The 19,268-nt window shown below is 53.9% G+C and overlaps 2 protein-coding genes and 1 long non-coding RNA gene across 14 annotated transcripts in view; 2 read left to right on the top strand and 1 right to left on the bottom strand.

The window, feature by feature from the left end:
- Positions 1–6,052, bottom strand: part of LETM1 (leucine zipper and EF-hand containing transmembrane protein 1) — a 38,678-nt gene extending 32,626 nt beyond the window's left edge. For 2 of the 3 annotated variants that reach the window (XM_019658032.1, XM_019658033.1), the window contains exons 1-2: positions 5,789–6,051; positions 286–346 (exon numbers count right to left, since the gene is read on the bottom strand). In XM_019658032.1, the coding sequence (XP_019513577.1) occupies positions 286–346; positions 5,789–5,867 (140 nt within the window). In that variant the 5' untranslated portion in view covers positions 5,868–6,051. Of the gene's footprint in view, positions 1–285; positions 347–5,788 lie in introns of all 3 variants that reach the window. The other variant, XM_019658034.1, reaches the window with a different exon arrangement.
- A 247-nt stretch (positions 6,053–6,299) lies between these two features.
- On the top strand, positions 6,300–9,564 carry LOC109390935 (uncharacterized). Of its 6 annotated transcripts, none has more exons than XR_002125687.1 (4): positions 6,300–6,372; positions 7,056–8,305; positions 8,782–8,850; positions 9,156–9,564. It is a non-coding gene; the product is annotated as an uncharacterized LOC109390935 (long non-coding RNA). The 6 variants fall into 6 exon arrangements; XR_002125684.1 differs by having other exon boundaries at positions 6,316–6,651; XR_002125689.1 differs by having other exon boundaries at positions 6,316–7,172; positions 8,212–8,305.
- Positions 9,565–14,909: 5,345 nt separating this feature from the next.
- Positions 14,910–19,268, top strand: part of NSD2 (nuclear receptor binding SET domain protein 2) — a 65,632-nt gene continuing 61,273 nt past the window's right edge. For 2 of the 5 annotated variants that reach the window (XM_019657992.1, XM_019657994.1), the window contains exon 1: positions 14,910–15,698. The gene's annotated coding sequence lies outside the window, so the exon portion shown is untranslated. The remainder of the gene's footprint in view (positions 15,699–19,268) is intronic. The other 3 variants (XM_019657995.1, XM_019657996.1, XM_019657993.1) reach the window with 2 other exon arrangements.

Genomic DNA, 19,268 nt, shown 5'->3' with positions numbered 1-19,268 from the left:
GACACAAAAGGAAAAAGACCAGAATACAATACTGACAATATCTGTCAAAATGCTGACAATATTTGTAACAGGCACTGGGATCATGAGTGTTCATTTATTTTCCAAAGACTCATCAGCGGGTGTGGCTATACATTTCAAAATGAAAAAGATAAAGGTTTGAAAGAAGCAAAAACACAGAGCAGCAAAGTAGGATCTACCGTCCGCCTGCAAACCGAGTCACACATCGCTCAGGCATTTTCAAGCCCCTACTTCCAAACAGGCAGAAAGTGACATTCATTTACTTACACACGGCTTAGCAGCCCCATGGCACTGGCACAAGTGAGACAAGCGTGATCCCCCGGACCACCTACGACAAAAACAAAGAAAAAACAAGAAAATCAGTCTCAACCGGGTGCTTTATGCTGATGTCTCTTGGAATCTGGACGCACGCTGCTCTCTTTTGTAGAGGAAGTTTCTGGAAGCCGGTTCTGCTGTTGGAGGGTCTCAGAGCATTGCTAAGTGCAGGGCTGTCTCAGTTAGGAACACAGCATCTCAGGGTGGCCCTATGGAAAGAAGGGGAGCCTGAGTCAGCACCTGGCTCCTCGCATCCCAAGTGAGGGCACCAGGCTCTGCCAGCCAAGGGCCCAGGGGTCGGGGCCTGCTGGTGTCCTCAGGTGGGACCACTCCCCACTTGCTCCAGTTTGGCACTGGCGGGCAGAGGACAGTGTGCACATTACCCCCAATGTACAGACAGCCTACAGAGCAAACAAGGGACGCAGACAAATGACCCAACTGTCTCCCTGCCCAATGAGAGGACAAGGGCTGAGAATCACTGGGAAACAAACGTCCAGGATAAGCCACTCCCTGGGTAAATAATACTGATGAGTGTACAGCACAATTTCAGGATTTTGATGTATTTTTTATGCTTTCTCTAACTCACTCTAGTTCCCACAAGCATAAATTCAGGGTTCATTCACATGACCAACATTCGGGCCTACCTGTGATCAAACCCCGTGCTGGGGCAAGAGCCTCTGGAGGGGATAAGACTGATACTGGAAGAGGCAGGGCCAGAGGCGTGATGCCAGTGGGGTGCCAGGCAGCAAGCCTGGAAAGGTGGGCAGGCATCATGAGGCCCTTCAGGCAGCAGGAGAGCCCGCAGCAGGTCTGGGCTGCTGAGAGCCAGCTGTGGGAGCCAGCATGAGAAGGGAGGGGAGAACATGGACAGAGCAGGGGGACAGGCACCACTCCTGGGCCCTCAAGGAAGACCCAAACTGCTCCCAGTGGACCCTTTGGGGACAGAGACTTCCAGTTGTCACTTACATAATTCAACAGGAGGCTAGTGTCAGCACAAGCAACTCTCATTTTCTCGAGCAAAAGGCTGTTCCCATCAAACACTAAATTTTCAGTTAAAACAAAAGCATGTGGCAAAGAACGCACCACTCCAACTGAGGACCTGCCCTTGAATCCTAAACAGAAGCTTGCCCCACATGTGCTCGTCCCCACCACCCCTGCTCTGTGCCAGGCCCCCCCTCCCAACAACTTGGCTCAGAAATGGCTCTGCCCTGCATATGCCCCCAGCACGCAGACAAGCTGTCACAGCTCCCAGAGCTCTGCCCTGCCCCACGTCTCTGAATGGCTTGAACTCCTACACCCCTGACCTACCTGCTCCCGTTCCACGCTCACCCCACTCTGAAGGCTTCCATCCCAGCCCTCAAAAGAAACCCCAGGGTGGGCTCCCAGGTTCTGTCCTGTCCTCCCCTCCCCCCGCCGGAAGCTTTTTTGTTTTGTCTTTTTTCCAACAACCAATTCTGCGTCTCTCCTACACCAGTTGCGCGTCCTACAATTCAATTCTGACTCTACCCGGAGTTAGTGCAGACCCACAAGTTAAGGGCTGAGTTCCACGAGACCACCCCCACTTTAGGCAACTACAAATTCAAGGGTTCCCATCAACCCCTCAGTTTTGAGAGTTTGCCAGAATGACAGATAACTCAGGAAAGCGCTCCACTTACTGTTACAGTTTATTATAAAGGGTACAGCTGAGCATCCAGGTGAAGAGGTACACAGTGCTACGTCCAGAGGAGTCCTGAGCGCAGGAGTCCCTGTCCCCATGATCAGCAAGTACCACCAACCCAGAAGCTCCCCAAGCCTCCCTGTTCAAGAGTTTTAATCTTTATTACCTAGGCATGATTGAGTACATCCTTGGCCATTGGCCCTGAACTCAGTCTCAAGGCACCTCATTAGCATAAACTCAGGTTAGAGAGAAAGGGGCTCATATGAGTAACAAAAGACACCCTATCACTCCGGAAATTCCAAAGACTTGAGGATCTCTGGCAAGAACCGGGAAGACCAGGGGACTGAGACTAAATGTAGAAATGTATTTCTTCGCATCCCACACCTTCCTTTACCTGTCTTCTAAGAGACCATGCTCACCCGTTACTCCAGGCAGCATCTTCTCTCTCCGACCTCCAACTCCTCCCCAGCACGGCACGCCGTACCTTAAAACCTGTGGGTACACTTGACCCGGAGGTCCATGGGCACCTCACATTCAACAGCTCCAAGGCTTCCCAGCTGCCCCAGCCTGCTCCTCCTTGAGTCCTCCCCCGTTTCCATAATGGCCGGAAGCTGTGAGTGTCCCTTGCCAGCAGCTGCTCTCACACCCAGGCCCTGGTGAAGCTAGTCAGCCCACCTCTGGCCCACCCCGGCCCACTCCCAAATGTGTGCTGCACACAACTTCCTCCCAAAAGAGCATGGTGTGGAAAGGAGAAAAGTAACTGCAGAGTGGAGGAACCTGATGAATACCACCTCAGCCAGTGACCAAGGTCCCATCGACTGCCACAGTCATACTGACAGGAGGCACCCCTGACAGGATGTGATGAAAAGGACACTTCACCTCTATGGTCTCATCCACAAGCCCAGCCTAACCATGGGAAACGCATCAGCAAATCCCATAGAGGGGCATCCCACAAGGTGTCTGACCCGTCCTCCTCAAAACTATCAAGGGAAGTCTGCGAACTGTCACAGCCAAGAGGAGACTAAGGAGGGGCTGGCCGAGTGGCTCAGTTGTTGGTTGAGGGCACGAGCTCTGAGCAACAGGGTTGTAAGTTCGATTCCCACATGGGCCAGTGAGCTGCCCACAGGTGGTGAGACGGCTCAGCTGGTGAGAGCATGCGCTCCTAACAAGAAGATGGCCTGTTAGACTCCCACATGGGATGGTGGCTACGCCCACTCTCAACTAAGACTGAACTCGGTACCTTGAGCTGAGCGGCCGTGAGCTGCGGCCGGGTGACCGGATGGCAACTGGACTTGGAGCTGAGCTAGTTGCGCCCTCCACAACTGAGACTGAAGGACAAGTTGGTTGTTTCCTTCCCCAATTCCACAACACTGTTCCCCTTCCCCAATACCCCAATAAAATCTTTAAAAAAAGAAAAAAAAAGGAAAAGAAAAAGAGGAGACTAAAGAGAAAAAGTGACTAAATGTAATGTGCCATTCTGGATGGAGTCCTGGGACAAAAAAAAATACATCACAATAAAGTATGTGCAGAATAAAGGAAAAGTCCGTAACAACAGAAAAAAGTGTGTGTAGAATAAGAAGAAAGTACGTAACAGGAAAAAAATATCAGAATAAAGTCTGAAACAGAATAAAGGAAATGTAAATACAGTATGCACCTCAGTTAATAATAATGTACCAATGTTGGTTTACTGATTGTAACAAAGAACCATACTGATGTAAGATGTTAATAATAAAGGAAATGTACTCCAGAAAAGGCCCGCAGTACCCAGCTGGGAGTCGTTTCCGAGGGTTCAGGACCCTGCTCCCCACAGTCCAGCTCTAGGTCCTGCAGGCTCTGGCGTCTGTTGGACCTACAGCAAACCACCTGTCTTGACACTCGGCTCCCTTGTGTCTGTGTAACGATGAACATAAGGACAGGAAACATTTGTGTTCCTGAAATGATACAGCCACAACTTTTAAACCTTAAACATGCTATGGAAATGTGAAGTGGCAAAGTATTATCACCATCCTTAACAAGAGAGAGGGAGGGAGGGAGGGAGGGAGAGGGGGAGGGAGAGAGAGAGAGAGAGAGAGAGAGAGAGAGAGAGAGAGAGATGGCGCTCTGACAGCAGAGACTACAAAAAAGATGGACTGGACAGCCAGTCAGTCCTTGTTGCTCAATGCTCTACCAACTGTTCCAAAGGTCTAAGCAGCCAACCAGCCATAACCATTAAAATTACAAGAATCAGTCCGACCGAGTGGTGCGTTGGTTAAGAGCTGGCTTGGGACGCCAGAGGGCCCTGGTTCAGATCCCACATATGAGGGCCAGTGACACTGCCCTCTACAGCTAAGATGCTGAACAACAGCTCCACCTGGAGCTGGGCTGCCTTGAGTCGCCAGCGACGGCGTAGGCTGCAGCCCCTGCTGCAGTGGGTTGCCATGGGCTACCGTGTGTAGCCAGCAGCCAGCGTGAGCGGCCAGCAGCCGCTGTGAGCGGCCGTCCAGAAGCCAGCGACTGATCTGTCTCGCCCGGGGAAGAGCACAATGATGGTGCCAACTTGGGCCAGTGAAGCAACGTCCTCCACAACTAGACTGAAGAACAAAACGACAGCAACTTGTCTATTCCCCTTTTCCCCAATTCCCCAATAAACATCTTAAAAAAAAAATAGTTGGCTTAAGAGCATGGGCTCTGAGCAACAGGGCCGCCGGTTCGATTCCCACATCGGCCAGTGACACTGCGCCCAAGCTGAGCTGTTGCTGAGCTGCCAAATGGCTCAGCTGGTGTAATAAGATTGCCTGTTCGATGGTGGGCTACGCCTGCCCACAACTAAGATTGAACACAGCACCTTGAGCTTAGAGGCCACCAGCTGCTGATGGGAAGCCAGATGGCGACTGGCACCCTCCACAACGAAGACTGAAGAACAACTCGGCTGGTCCCCTTTCCCAACTGCCCAATAAAATCTTTGAAAAAAAAAAAAGACAAGAATCAAATCTTGAGGTACCTTTGCAAACTGTAAAGCACCATGAAATACATTATTTTACTTCAGTCTCTCAATCTTATAGGGCAAGTTTATCTCTAGCCCACCAACCTTACGAACAAGGAACAAACTCAGAAAGGTTAATGTAAAAAGAGAAACAGAGGCAGAGAAGTGAGGGAGTGTGTGGCGCCCTACATGTGGACCCCTAAGAGCCCAGCATCAGGTGTGATCTCCATGTCACAGCTAGGATCACTGAAGCTCAGGATACAAATGGACCTGCCCGATACAACGCACAGCAAGGCCTGGGGACCCTCTACAGACGCCCAGTAACACCATAAGAATATCGGTCCCACAGACGTCCTGCAAGCCCGCAGGTCCTGCTCGCCAGTGTCTGCCAGCCCCCACCCCCACCCCATCTCAGGAGCTCTGAAAGTGACCCAAGGGCACGACTGTCCGCGTGAGTGGGCGCCACGTTCCATCGAGCTTAACCACGAGAGGAGCGCTGAGCCCGTCCCAGGGCTAGCCGTCAGCGCGCTCTCTTCACAACTTTCCTAAATCCACTCTGGACGCAGCAGCCGGCAGCCGGCAGCCGGGCGACTAAGGTCACACCGCGAGTGAGTCACCGGCCGCCGCGCGCACCACGCCCGGCAACGGGCCGACCCGGTTGGGCGGGGCGGAGGGACAGGGCCGCCCAAGGCCCAGCCTGGCGTGACCCGGCCCGGAGTGACCCCGACCCCGGGCCGCGTCCGAGCGCTCCGACCCACCCACCGGAGAGCCGCCCCGCCCGTCTCGGCCCCGGCCCTCCTCCGCCTCGGCCCCCTCCCGAGTCGTCGGCCGCTTACTTCTCGGGGCGGCGGCGCGGGGCGCAGGGATGCAGGAGGGCCCCCGGCCGCGGCAGCTCCTCAGTAAGATGGACGCCATGTGCCCGGCTGCGGCTGCCGCTCCAGCCTCCTGCTGCTGCCTCCTCCTCCGCGGCGGCCGCGGCTCCTCGCCGGCCCGGCGGCGCCTCGGCCGGCCCGTCCGGACGATTGAGTGCGGCGGTTGGCTTCCGGCAAGCGTTCAGCTCAAGGACCCGGGACCGGCGGCGGCCATGTCCCGGCACAGACGTCCGGCGGCGCGGGGCGGGGCGGCCGGGCTCCGCTCCCATTGGGCCCCTTGGGCGCCCGCCGCCGGCCGTGGGAGGGAGGTCCCGGCGTGCCCCGCGGCCGACTACCGGTCCCGGCGTTCCCCGCGGTCCGCCCCCGCGGCGCGCTGCATTCTGGTTCTCGCCGCGCCGCCGCCCAGCTTTCGGACCGCTAGCGTTGAGGGAGCGGACGGCGCATGCGTGGCGGGCCCTTCCGCATCCGGGTGGGACCGGGCGCCGCAGCGACGCGCGGTAGACAACCTCGCGGAAAGCTCAGCGGCGCGGCAGCCGCGCTTGTGTGTGGTCTGTCTCGGTCCCGTTCTGGCGGCGCGCGCAGCCCCGAGGGGCACCCCCCCCCGGTTCCAGGGTGGCACCCCCTGCGCCAACCCCGCACGCCGCGTCCGCCACCCGTCGTTCTGCCCTGGCCTGTCCCAACCCCCCCAGTCCGCAAATGGTGCCTCCGGCTAGGGCGGGCCGAGCCCGCACACCCTCCCCGTTGAGCTGAAGCGCCTGCTCCCGACCTCGGTGGGAGAGACCTGGCCGTTGACCTTTGAGCCCCGCCCTCCCCTTCCCTAAGCCAAGGTCACTGACGTTCGCAGCGGTCGTGGAGGAGGGGGGGGGGTGTCGATGAGGTCACGCAGGGAGAGTAGGCTGCGGGGAATGTGGGGACACGAGGCTCCCGCGCCAGCGGAACCCCGTCTTCCCCAGCAGGCCACTCCCGCCATCCTGCACCCCCAGTCCAGTGGCACCAGACCCTTCCCCGGGACTCGGGACTCGCCACTCTGCTTTCCACCTCCCAGCCTTTGCTCCTCTCAGGCTCTCTGCCTGAAAAGGGGTTTCCATCCTTCTTGCCCCATCCGCCTGTCCGTCCTCACTGATGGAATCCCCGGGCACAGCATAGTGTAGGTCCTGTAGCGCACACTCAGTGCATATCTGTTCTCTGGGGTGCATGAGTATGGAACTCCTGACCCCAGCATGCTCCCCAGGATTTAGAGGCTGGTTAATGGCACGTCTCCCCAGGAGGCCTCCCCAGCACTCAGCCGTCACCATCTGGAAGAAGACGTAGCCTGCCTGCGGTGGCTTTCCTGAACCAGAACTGCCAGGTGCAGGACCGGGATGGGCCTGGCGTTCCCATCTCAGGTGGGAGTAGGTGGCGCTAGTTAGTGCAAGGCACTTTGAAAATGGCATGAAGCGCCTACGCTGGCAGTGGGCAGTCAGTGAGCGCTATAGACATCGAAATGCCGGAAAACCAGGCCTCCCCTGCCAACAAACTATAAAGCCACGCCCCTTTCCTACCCATCTCCCCCGGGGGCAAAAAAGGATAAAGATGGGCAGTCCTTGTCCTTACAGCCCAAGGTCAGGTGGACAGGCACTCAAGAGTCAGACAGGACTGGCATTTTAATGCCCAAAGTGTAGGAGTATGCTTACCTTCGTGCTAGTAGCTGACATTGGGTTGAGCCTTGGAGGGGCAGGGAGGCAGGCTCCACAGAGGGGCAGACGAAAATCAAAGCTGGTCCCTGGTGGTGCTGTGGGGTCCCAGCTGCCCCAAGACAGGGCCGAGCAGGAGGCAGTGACCCATGGATGGACACGAGTGTCTGTTTGCAGGACTTGGAAGGACACTGGATTGAGAGGGGAGAGAAGCCCCCTCCTGCCTCTATTGTGTGAGGCTCCAGGTGTGAAGAAAGGTAGCAGTACTGCTCACCTACCCTTGAGATTACTCGCCCCTGCCTGACCCAGCCAAGTGAGGTGGGAGGAAGAAGCCAAAAATAGGGTCTCCCCAGAGCACCCGGGGCCTGTATTGAGGGCTTCTGGGTACCATCTGTGACACTGTGAAGCCCAGTGAATTTTAGAGAAGTTTATTTTTCAACAATAACTTACTGGGTTTTCCACTTATCTAAAAACTGTGTAGTCATTTCAAGTTTATAAAAATATTAATAAGTATATAAACAAACATAAAAGTATGGTACCCCAGCAGCTTGCCATGAACACCCTGATGCCAAATCTGTGGCCGTCATCCTGACCTGCATTTCATCATGCCAGTTTGTTTTCATACTGTGACTCTTTTTGCCTTTTTCTTTCTTTTGGGGGAGTTCCTTTTTCCTCTTCCTGCGCTCCCCATAAATTGTACACAACCTTCCACAGTCTCTCCATCTTTACACAAGTGACGAGAGTCGAGAGAAGCAGGGGCAGATGTCCTGCAGCACAAACGCCCCAGCTAGGGGTGTTAGAGAACCAGGTGAGAGGTGGGGTTAGGGGTCTGGTTAGGAAATCGGGTTAGAGGGTCGGGTTAGAGACTGGGTTAGGGAGTCACGTTAGGGGATGGGGACCAGAGGGAGACTCAGCAGGGCTTGGCGTTGTACTTCAGCCACGCTCAGGTACACAGCAGATGGAGTTGGATCTGGCCAGGTTGGGAGTTTTGCCCAAAAATGTGATGAAGAAAGGGAGGGACAGTGGAGTCAGGTGTATGCGAGAGTGACTGTGAGGCTTGACTGGGAAGTTTAAACTGGGGAAGAGAGTCCCAACAGGTGGCAGGATGGCTCAGCTATAAAATAAAATCAATAAACAGGAAGAGAGGGGGAGGTGGGGGCGGCTTGGGACAGTGGAAGGTGGCAGGATCACTGGCTGGCCTGCGGGGCCTGCTGGGCCTGAATAGGGTGTAGTCGGGCACCAGAGCGAATAAGCTGGTAAACGAGGGATGCTCATTATTAACAGGCTGGCGGCTGGCTGACACTGATTGGCTGTGGCAAGGGCTAAGGTGTGAGCCCAGGAGAAGAGCTTGAGGTGAGGCTGGAGGGCAAGGTCCTGGGGGAGAGGGACCAGGTCACCTTTGCCTCTGAGCACTGTGTGGGAGCACCAGCTGGATGCAGCCTTAGCCAGGCACAGGCAGAAGGAGGAGCAGGGGCCAGTCCCCAGCCCCCCGTTGCCCCGTTGGAACAACCATGGTGGTGATCCTGGGCTGGGATATGAGAGGGAGGTGTGTTCGGGTCTTGGGAACCCAAGAATTGTGTCTGTGGAAATTGTGGAGGTTGAGCTTACTGGCACCCCACAGCAACACCCACTCACTCTCTCCTTGCTCTTTCTAACAGAGCCCTGGGGTTACTGGAAAACAGCACTTGCTAGCCTCCCTTGAAGCTAGAGCTGGGCCTTCAGGGGTGAAGTCTTTAACGTGAAGGTGGCCCCTTGATCCTTCTGCTGCTTTCTCCCTGCCAAGCACCGTGGGCAATGGAATGGAAAGAAAGCCTGGACTGCCACACTCAGGCTTGTTTTACACAACAGAAAACATTTACCTTCCTTAGGCACTGTTGTTTGAGGGGATTTCTGTATGTGAAGCTGAACTCAAGCATAATGACTTCACATTCCAAGAGAGGCTGGATTGCTGGGTCAGCATGACTGCAAATATATATTTTTTGTAAACCTTTAAAGTGATGAGGTTTTAATTTTAAATTTAACTTTTTAACTTTCTTTCACCGTATTAAAGTGAAGTGACGTGGCCAAGTCCTCAGTGTAGTCGAAGCATTTTTCCATTATGCCCACACCCAGGCAGTCCCCACTCCCTCCCATCAAGGCGGTAAGCTGCCAGCTCTCAGAAGGCTCCTCGTGCCCCCTCCGACATCACCCCTTCTCAGAAAGAGCCCTGCTCTGGCTTCTACAGCCAAAAATCACTTTGTCTGTTTTTTTCACTTCATATAAATGGAATTGAATAGCGTATACTTTTTTATCTGGCTGCTTTCACTTAACATTATGTCTATCAAATTCATCCGTGCTGTGGGTAACGTTAGTTTGTTGTTTTTCATTTATATAATGTGCATCCTGTTCTATACCACGACATATTTGTCAATGCTATGGTTGCGGACCCTCTATTTTGGCCATGATGAACAATGTTGTTGTTAATATTCCTGCACATGGCTTTGTTGCCCTTAATAGGAGTAGAATTGCCAGTCAGGGTGTGCTTAAGTTCAATGTTAGAAGATACTGACACATGGTTTTCCAGGTCAGTCCTATCAGCTTATCCCATCACCAGACGAGTAGGGCAACACGGTCACTCCAGGTCCCCAACAGTCCTTGGTTTTGTGGTTTTTGCGATTCTAATAGTTATGGAAGGTGTGGGGCATATTGTGGTTCCTTTTACATTCCTTTCGTGACCAAGAATTCTGAGGCACTTTTTCATAAGCTTTTGACCACTGAGACCTGTGAAGTGCCTGTGAAAGGTTAGTTTTTTGTCCTTTTCTCCATTGGGTCATCTGTCTTTTTCTTACTGAATTGTTAGAGTTCTTTGTATGTTCCAGATATGGGTCCTTAGATGTATGTATTGCAAGCATTTTCTCCCATCAGTGGATTGCCTTTTCAATTCTTCATGGTGTCTTTTGATGAATAGAAGTTTTTATTTTAATGATTTAATCTCTTTTTTTTTAATGATTGAAGAAATCTTTGCTACCCCAAGGTCATGAAGACATTCTTTTGTGTTTTATTCTAGAAATGTAACTTCTATCTTTCACATTTAGGTTTATGATCATTTGGAACTGATGTTTATTTTGTATATCATGAGGCAGGCATCAAGGATGACTTTTCCTCTATGGGTACAGAATAGATCCAGCACCATTTTTTTTTTTTACTTTTATTGGGGAACAGTGTTTTTCCAGGACCCATCAGCTCCAAGTCAAGTAGTTGTTTCAATCTAGTTGTGGAGGGCACATCTCGGTGACCCATGTGGGGATCGAACCGGCAACCTTGGTGTTATGAGCACTGCACTCTAACCAACTGAGCTAACCGGCCGTCCCCAGCACATTTATTGGAAAGACCGTCTTCCTCCCCATTCAGTAGGCACAACAATGGCCCCCAAAGATATCCACGTCCCTTCCTAATTCAGAATTTGTGAATGGTACCTGACATGGAAAAAGGGATTTTTGCAGAGATGATTGTATGAAGGGTTTTGAGGTGGGAGGCCATTCTGGATAATCCAGCTGTGCCCAATGTAATGAAGTGTCCTTAGAAATGGCAGAGGGAGGGGTGATGACAGAGGAAGTCAGAGTGAGCGGCATGTTGGGGACTCAGGCAGCCATTGCTGGCTTCGAAGGTGGAGGAAGGGGCCTTCAGCCACAGAATGCATGCTGCCTTTAGAAGCTGGAAAAGGCAAGAAAATGAGCTTTCTCCTAGATCCTCCAGAAAGAAATGCAGCCCTAACGACACCTTGGTGAGACATGTACCCGATTTCTGACCCACGGCACTTTAGGATGACAAATTTGCATTTTTTTAAGCCATTGAGTTTGTGAGAATGTGTTACAGAAGCAAATAGCTAATATACCTCATTGAGTTACAGTGGCCCTTGGGTTATAAATCATGTGGCTGCGTATGCTGGCACTCTGTTCTGCCGCTTGGTCTTTCTGTTTATACTTGAGCCAATACCAAGTGGTTCTAATTACTGTAGCTTTCTAACATGTCTTGATATATGGTGCTGTCAGACCTCTAGCTTGTTCTTCTTCTTCAAGGTTGTTTTGGAAGTTCTTGATGTCCTTTGATGAACAGAAGTTCTTAATTTTCGTACAGTCAAATTTGTCAATCTTTCCTTTGATAGCTAATGGGTTTTCCCCCGTCCTTTTAGAGAAATCTTCCCTGACCTAAAGTCAGAAGGGTATTCACTTATGTCTTCTACTAAAAGATTTAAAGATTGTCTTTTACTGTTTAAGACCTCGATCCACCAAGTTTCCAGGAATCCTTGCCTGCAGTGTGAGGTACGAGCCCAGCTTTATTTTTCACATGTAGATAACACAGGCCTTTCGCAGGCCTCCTTATTCAATAACCTCTCCTTCCCCCAGCTTGTGTGCCCGTCATATATCACAGTGCGTGTGAGGCTGGCCTCAGAGTCTGCTTTCTCTTTCCTCCTCTTCGCTGGTCAGCTGTTCCCTATACCACTTATGCTACTTCCTGTCGGTCTGACCTGAGACACAGTAGCCCTGAAGCTAAGGAGGCCCCTCTGTGAGACCCTGGCAAGTCAGTGTATTCACACAGCCCTTTTCCTTTTGAGGGAAGTTTGCAAAAGTGCAAAATTTTGACTGTGTTTGGTTAAGACCACTGTCTCTTTCCTCACTGCCCACCCCTCTTGTTTGACTCTGAAGTGCCCACACGTGGTTTGCATCTCAAGCAGGCCAAATCCTGCTTGGGGTTCACTGAACTTCTTGGATGAGTCAGTCAGTGTTTTTTTGGTTAACTTTGGAAAAATTCTGGCCATTATTTTGGCCAATATTCTTTTTTTCTGTCCTGTTCCTACTTTTTCTTCCTTGTCAGGCTACAATATACATGTTAACCCTTTAATCTTGTCCATCAAGTGCCTGAGAAGGTTTCTTCAACATTTTCCCCTCTGGTCTTCAGATTGGATAATCACTGTTGGCAAGTTCACTGACCCTTTCTTCTGTCACCTTCAATCTTCTGCCAAGTGATCCCATCCAGTGATTTTGTTATTTATGTACTTTTCATTTATAGAATTTCCATTTCGTGTTTTTTTTTTAAAGATTTTATTGGGGAATCAGGGAAGGGGAACAGACAAGTTGCTGTCCTTTTGTTCTTCAGTCTAGTTGTGGAGGACGTCGCTTCACTCGCCCATATTGGTATTATCATTGTGCTTTTCCCGGGTGAGGCAGATCGGTCGCCGGTCACTGGATGGCTGCTCACGGCGGCTCTTGGCAGCTTACACCGGCTGCCAGCCACTCACGGTAGCTTATGGCAGCCCACTGCAGCCTACGCTGTTGCCGGCAACTCACGGCAGCCCATCTCCAGCTGTTGTTCACCATCTTAGCTGTAGAGGGCGCAGCATCACTGGCCCTAACGTAGGATCTGAACTGGGGCCCTGCTGCTCAGAGCTGGTGTCCCATGCCAACTCTTAACGACGTGCCACTCAGCTGGCTCCATTTCGCTCTTTTTAACAGCTTCCATTTTTCTGTTGAGATTCCTTTTTTCTTCACTCGTTAGACCATATTTTCCTTTAATTATTGAATACTTTGGAACAACTGCATTAAAGTCTTTATCTGTCAGATCTGACACTGGGTTCAGAGTTGGTTTCTATTGATTGCTTTATTTCTTGATTATCACCACATTTTCTCTTTTCTTCGTATGTCCAGTAACTTTATTATATGTTGGTTATGTTGTGGATATGTTCTAAAGTATCTAGATTCTGTTACCTTCCCCTGAAAGTGTGTGCTTTCCAAGGCCACAGCACTAGACTCTGCCTCTCTGCCTTCCTCCGCTTTAAATTCCCGCTCTGGGGGAAGCCAGCCCCCATGTCATCAGGAAACTCCAGTGCCCTCCCCACAGATGCCAGCTGTGTCACTGCCCCTCGGCTCAGTGGTACAGTGTGTTCCGGTTGGATGCCATGTCCATGGTAGGAGACTGCCCACTCATAGGGAGCTGGGGTGGTCAAGGCAGACCTCATGAGTTTCCTTCACTGGGGATAAGGGTCCCAAGAAAGGCTGCCTCATCCGTTGTCCATCTTATGGTTGCTTATAATGGGGGGCATGTCTGGTACAGGCTTCTCTGTTGTAACCCTCTGCAGGAGCCTGAGGTTTGCTTCTTAAAAGAGATCCTTCTACATCTGGGTAAACTGGCGAGCTCTGATCCAGCCTGGGATTTAGTTAATGGTAATGGACCACCGTTGGTTCCTTAGTTTTGACAGAGCTACCATGGAAATGTAAGGTGTTGACTCTAGGGGAAATAGGTGTGTGTGTGTGTGTGTGTGTGTGTGACTCCATATTAGCTTTGCATCTTTTCTGTAAATGTAAAATTATCCCAATAAAAAAATAATGAAGGACTGGCCGAGTGATGTGTTGGTTAGGAATTGGTTTGGGATGCCAGCTCTGAGCAGCAGGGCCTGGGTTCGGATCCCACATATGAGGACCAGTGACGCTGCGCCCTCTACTGCTAAGATGGTGAACAGCTCTACCCGGAGCTGGGCTGCCTGAGTCCCTGGCTATAGGCTGCAGTGGGGCTGGCTGGGCTGTGAGCTTTCCCGAGCTGCTGCTCTCCCGGGAAGAGTGCAATGATAATACCAACATGGGCCAGTGAAGCGATGTCCTCCACAACTAGATTGAAGAACAAAAGGACAGCAACTTGTTTCCCTCCCCCAATTCCCAAATAAAATCCTTTAAAAAAAGGAACGAAAAGTATCTGTCTGGCTGTAAGAGTGAGGAAAGGGATGTAGGAGTGGACAGGCTCCGTGTCCTGTGTGGCTGCCCGCCAGGCTGGCTCTGAGTGGCCACTCCTGCTGTCTCTGGTCAGTTCTAACTCGGGTGGCGAAGCCTGTCACCAGTGCAGAATTGAAGCGGTCCAAAGAGCTCCCCAAGCTGTTACCAGCGCTTACATCTCACTGCCAGTCCAGGGCTCAGGAAGGGCTTTTCTTTATGCTGTTATGGGTTTTAATTTACTGCAATTTTCATAATTAGGAAGAGAAGTGTTACGTTAGTACAAAACGATCTTTCTTTAGCCAAAGCCTCGAGTGCATGGGCAGCGCGGGTTGCGGGCCCCGCCCTGGGTGGTCCCGGATCTGGCAGTCCCCGTGGAGCATGGGGGCAGGGGCCGCAGGAGCTGTGCGGGCGGCATGGCGGAGGCCGCTGGTCTCCGCACCATTGCCCTGGGTTCTCAGGCATCGTTTCCTTCCCTCGGAGGGACCCAGGAGCTGCAAAAAACGGCTCGGCCACCCCCGGGGAGTGGAGTCGGGAGGTAGGGAGGTGAGCGGCCCGCGCTGGTGGCGGTCGGTGGGCGGGGCTTTGAGGTGCGTGGCCAATGCGAAGGGCATGACTGTGTGGGCGGGGCTCTGGGGGGGCGGAGCCAGGGGCTGGAGGCCTGCGGCGGACTGGCGGGACGGGTCTCTAACCCCTTGATGCCAGCGGCCGGCGGGGCTTCCACATCCTCCCCCAGACCGCGCGAGCTAATCTGCCCCAGGCGTCGGGGCTCTGCTCGGCTCCCACCGCCCCCTCTCCCGGGCGTCCCCTGCGCGTTCAGGAGGGAGCGCAGCCGGGCAGGTGCGAGCACGCGCCCTGGGGAGGCGGGCTCTGACCTGACGCAACCATTCCTTCCCCGCAGCAGCTCCCCGAAGGATACTGCCGTGTTATTGACATGATTTCACACACGGAGGCCTCACAGGTCGTACAGCTAGTAAGAGAGGTGTGGGTTGAATTGCACTCCTCAAGAGGTTCGTTCAAGTCCTGACTCCCTGCCCGTGAATGCGACCTTTTTCAGAAACAGGGTCTTTACAGATGATTAAGTTAGGTGAGGTCATTAGATGGGCCTTAATCCAATGACTGGTGTCCTCATAAGAGAAAACAGACAGGTGGGCACACAGGGAGAAGGCCACGTTAAGATGGACCCTGGGACAGGAGTGATGCTGACACAAGCCAAAGAACACCAGGGACTGCCAGCCACCACCAGAAGCTAGGAAGAGGCAAGGCAAGATTCTTCCCAAGAGCCTGCAGGAGGAGTGTGGCCCTGCATACTCCTTGCTTTCATGCTTCCGGCCACCAGAACTGTGAGAGTAAGTCTGTATTGTTTTGTGGTACTTTAACCCGCGGCCTGAAGGAACCAGCACTTGGGGGCCTGGCGGTCCAGCTCCAAGCAGCATTGCCACCTGGAGATAAACAAGAGCTGTGAGTACTCTCCAGGGGACTCAGCCAGCCTGGGAGGAGGTCAAAAAAGGCTTCTAGAGAAAGACCTGGCATGGGGCGGGGGAGGGAAGAAATTCAATCCAGCGTCTGTCGAGGGTCTGGGCGTGTGGCTGTCCAAAGGGTGATGCCCAGCGGGGAGTCAGCTTTACAGACAGGGAGTTCTGGGGAGAGGCTGGGCTGGAGAAGTGGAGCTAGACCCCCCCCCCCATTCCTGAAAGTCCAACATGAAGCTGGCCAAGGAATGGGATTTGTGTGAGGGGAATTGGGGAGACATAACAGGATTTTAAACAGTTGGGTAACATGGTCAATTTTGTGGTTTAAAAACAATTCCCCTGGCTGGGTGCAGAGAATGGACTGGAGGTGGGAAAGGGGTGGGTGGAAGTGTTGAGGAGAAAGCTGCCCTGAATTCCAAGTGGGAAGTCCTGGCAGAGGAGAGGGCAGAGCAGCGGGAGAGGAGGGACTGGAAGGGAGGAGGATTTAGGAAGTGGAATCCAGGGAAGGTAGAAAGAGTCCTGCGCTGGCACGGTGGAATCTCCAAGAAGCAGCCTTTGGGGGAAGATTAGTCCACAGTTGCCCCCAGGACTGGACTCTGGTCCTGGGCTGCAGTTTGCTCCTGGAGGTGACCCTGAGACTCTGATGACAGGCACTTCAGATCCCTTGGTGGCTCCTGTAGGTCAGCCCCAAGGAAAACAGAGACAGGGGTGGGCAGAGAGGGTAGGGAGGCCTCCTGCACAGGCCTTTCAGCCAGGACTTGTTCGGGGTGGTGGGTTTCGCAGGGTTTCAGTCTGCCCGTCCATCTCCCTGCCTGACAGGGACCCTGGCTCAGCAGAGGGTTGCCCATGTGACCCGAGGAGCCTTGCAGTACTGTCTGTTAGCTCCTGGGGGCTGTCCCAGTGGACTGAAGTGATCCTTGGGCTGGGCTGGAGCTGAGGCAGAGCCTGTCCTCGGAAAAGGCAAGCTTCCACCTTGGAGAGCCGAGCGGTCATGGCTGGAAAGGGGCTGCTAGGAAGGTCTGGGGGCAGGAGGCCCCTGCCACTGCTGGCCTGGGCTGTGGGGAGGGGGCCTGTCTTCCCTCCCTCCTTGGAGGCAGGGGCCACCTGGGGCACAGGAGGAGGGGCAGCTTGAGACCACTGGTTTCCACTTGGAAGCCCTCTTTATTTGGCCAGGGATGGAGAAAGGCTGGGGTCAGAGTGCATGCATCCCCATGGAAACAGCAATGAGCCTGGCCCCTGGGGGAACCCTGGCCCTTGTGGGGGATGGGGAGGCCAAGCTGGGGCCGGGGGGGGGGCCCTCCTTTGGCAGCAGCTCTTACAGGGAGCCCGGGCCAATGAGCTGCAGGACCTACAAGGATGAGGAGCAGGGAAGCAGAGCAGGATTCAGCAGGGCCACAGAGAGAATGTGTGTGGCGGGGGCAGTGGGTTGTGCCTCCTAGAGCTGTATGCCTGAGTGGGTGGTTAGATGGTAGGCATCCAGAGGTAGTGAGGCAGCAGGCCTTGTGGTCAGGGCACTCCCAGTTCCTCTTGAGCCCTTGTGCCATGGCTGCAGAGCTGGTTCCAGAGCCAGCAGGCAGGCCCAGGGTACCTTGGTCCTAAATGCATTGTCTAGCTCAGCCTCAATCTGAGAACCGAAATGGAGGGCAGCTGAAACCCAGTGGGCCAGAGCAGGGCAGCCCATGCCCTCTGAAAGTCCTCATCTGTGGTCGCTACTTTATGTCAAGACTGGATTCTTAGTCTCCCCATCCGCTGCAATTGTCCCATCTGAATACGTACAGAGTTTTCATTCAGAGAAGTGACAAGAGTCTCGGAGACCAAAATAAAGTTTGGCCCTAGCTGCTGCCGTCCTCGAGTGCCAGGCATAGCTAAGCTCAAGGCTCCCTCTCCTGGCTCTCGCCTCCCAGCCTGAGGCCTGCTTTCCAAGAACAGCCCATAGTGGGGTGGGGGGAGACTGCCCCAGCTCAGAACTTTGAAACTGTGTGCCAGCCAGTGCCCACCTGTGGGATCCTCACAGGTGAGCACCTGCAGACCCAGGCACCTACCTGTGTGCTTCCTGCAGTCCATGGGGGCAAGGCCCTGGTGTGTGGAGGGCTGGGGACTGTCCAGCTGGCCAGACTTGCTATAAAGGCCTCAGGACCTCCATGATACAGCTGGGCTGGGTCCAGGGAAGCCCACGCTGGGTGGGAAAAGACCAGCCAGCCCCAAATAACTAAGAAAATCCAAACTTGCAGGTTTTAAATAAATTTACATGTTGATTGCATTACTCTAAATGCAGATTTTTTTTTTTTCAGAAGAGTTTTCATTCTAAATCTGTGAGATCCAATGAGACACGGTGCTCATTTGTCTTTTACCGTAAGGACTAGAAAGGTGCTGGGGAGGCGGGAATTTGCAGGCCTGTGCTCCACAGGGGTCCAGGGCCTGGGGAGGGCACTTATTCGCCCCACAGCCAGAGGGATATGGCAAAGTGCAAATGTGAATGTGCTACCACCCAGGGGCTCCTGGTGGCCAAGGGTGTCTCTTCTGGTCAGTTAGGACCCCCAGGCCCCTGCAAGGGCGCAGCACACAGCAGGACCTCACCATACAGTTTTGGGACAGAGGGGTGAACAATTCCATATCCCCGTCAGCGGGGACACTGGGGAGGGCTTGGAGCTGGCCCTGGCATGCCCTAGGGCAGTCCCTGCTCGGGTGGGAAGCAACGGAAGCTTCTAGCTGGCTGAAGAGGGCCCGAGTGCCATCTCCTTTGGTGTTGTCTACTGGAGTCCTGCACTGGCAGAACTGACCAGGCCTTTGTACCCCAACCCCCAAGTCACCCGATGTGGCCGCTCCAGGGAAGGGCAAGACTGGTAGTGAGGAGGCTCTCAGCAACTGAGGCAGACTCTGCAGGAGCTGGCAGCTGGAGGCTGGGCAGAAAGACCCTCCTTGAAGGGAGACCGTAGAGGCACATGTGTGTGTCCACTCTAACAGTCAGAGTGATCTTCCCAAAGATGGATTCTGACCCGAGGCTGGCAACCCTGCCCCATCCCTGCCTCACTGGCATGGCATCTCTTCCAGCAGTTTCAGGGCCTGAGAGTCCTGATTCTGCCCGTGGAACTCCCAATGCACTCAGCTTCAGGCCAGACCCGAGCCTGGGAGGTGGGGGGAACAGATGAATGCACGCCCAGCAGATACTCTGCAGGAAGACCCCAACACCACCGTGCCAGCCCGTCCCTCCTCCCCCCGCTCCCGATAGCTGTTTGTGACCATGTATGCCAAGTCTGTACTGCAGTATTCAGGAGCACAGGCCTGGGGGAAGCTGTGCACCCTTCTCTGCAGGACGGGTAGCCCCCTCCACGCTCCCCTGCGAGGTCCCGCTGGGTCCTCGCGTGCAGGGGCAGGGGAATCTGACCTCCACCATCCCTGGTGGGGCGGCACTATCAGGCCCCGCGCCTCCTTCCTGCCGCCGCAGCAGGGCGGTGGTAAGCACCTGGGCGCCTCGCGTGCGGCGCGAGCGAGCGCAGGGCGCGCGGCGTGGCGCGGAGCGAGCGGCGCCGCGGGCCGACGTCCCGGGCCGAGGCCGGGC

Source organism: Hipposideros armiger, unplaced genomic scaffold (assembly GCF_001890085.2).
Source record: "Hipposideros armiger isolate ML-2016 unplaced genomic scaffold, ASM189008v1 scaffold_282, whole genome shotgun sequence".
Classification (NCBI taxonomy): Eukaryota; Metazoa; Chordata; class Mammalia; order Chiroptera; family Hipposideridae; genus Hipposideros; species Hipposideros armiger.
The sequence above is the reverse complement of the archived record's forward strand: the minus strand, read 5'-3'. Positions and strand labels throughout refer to the sequence as shown.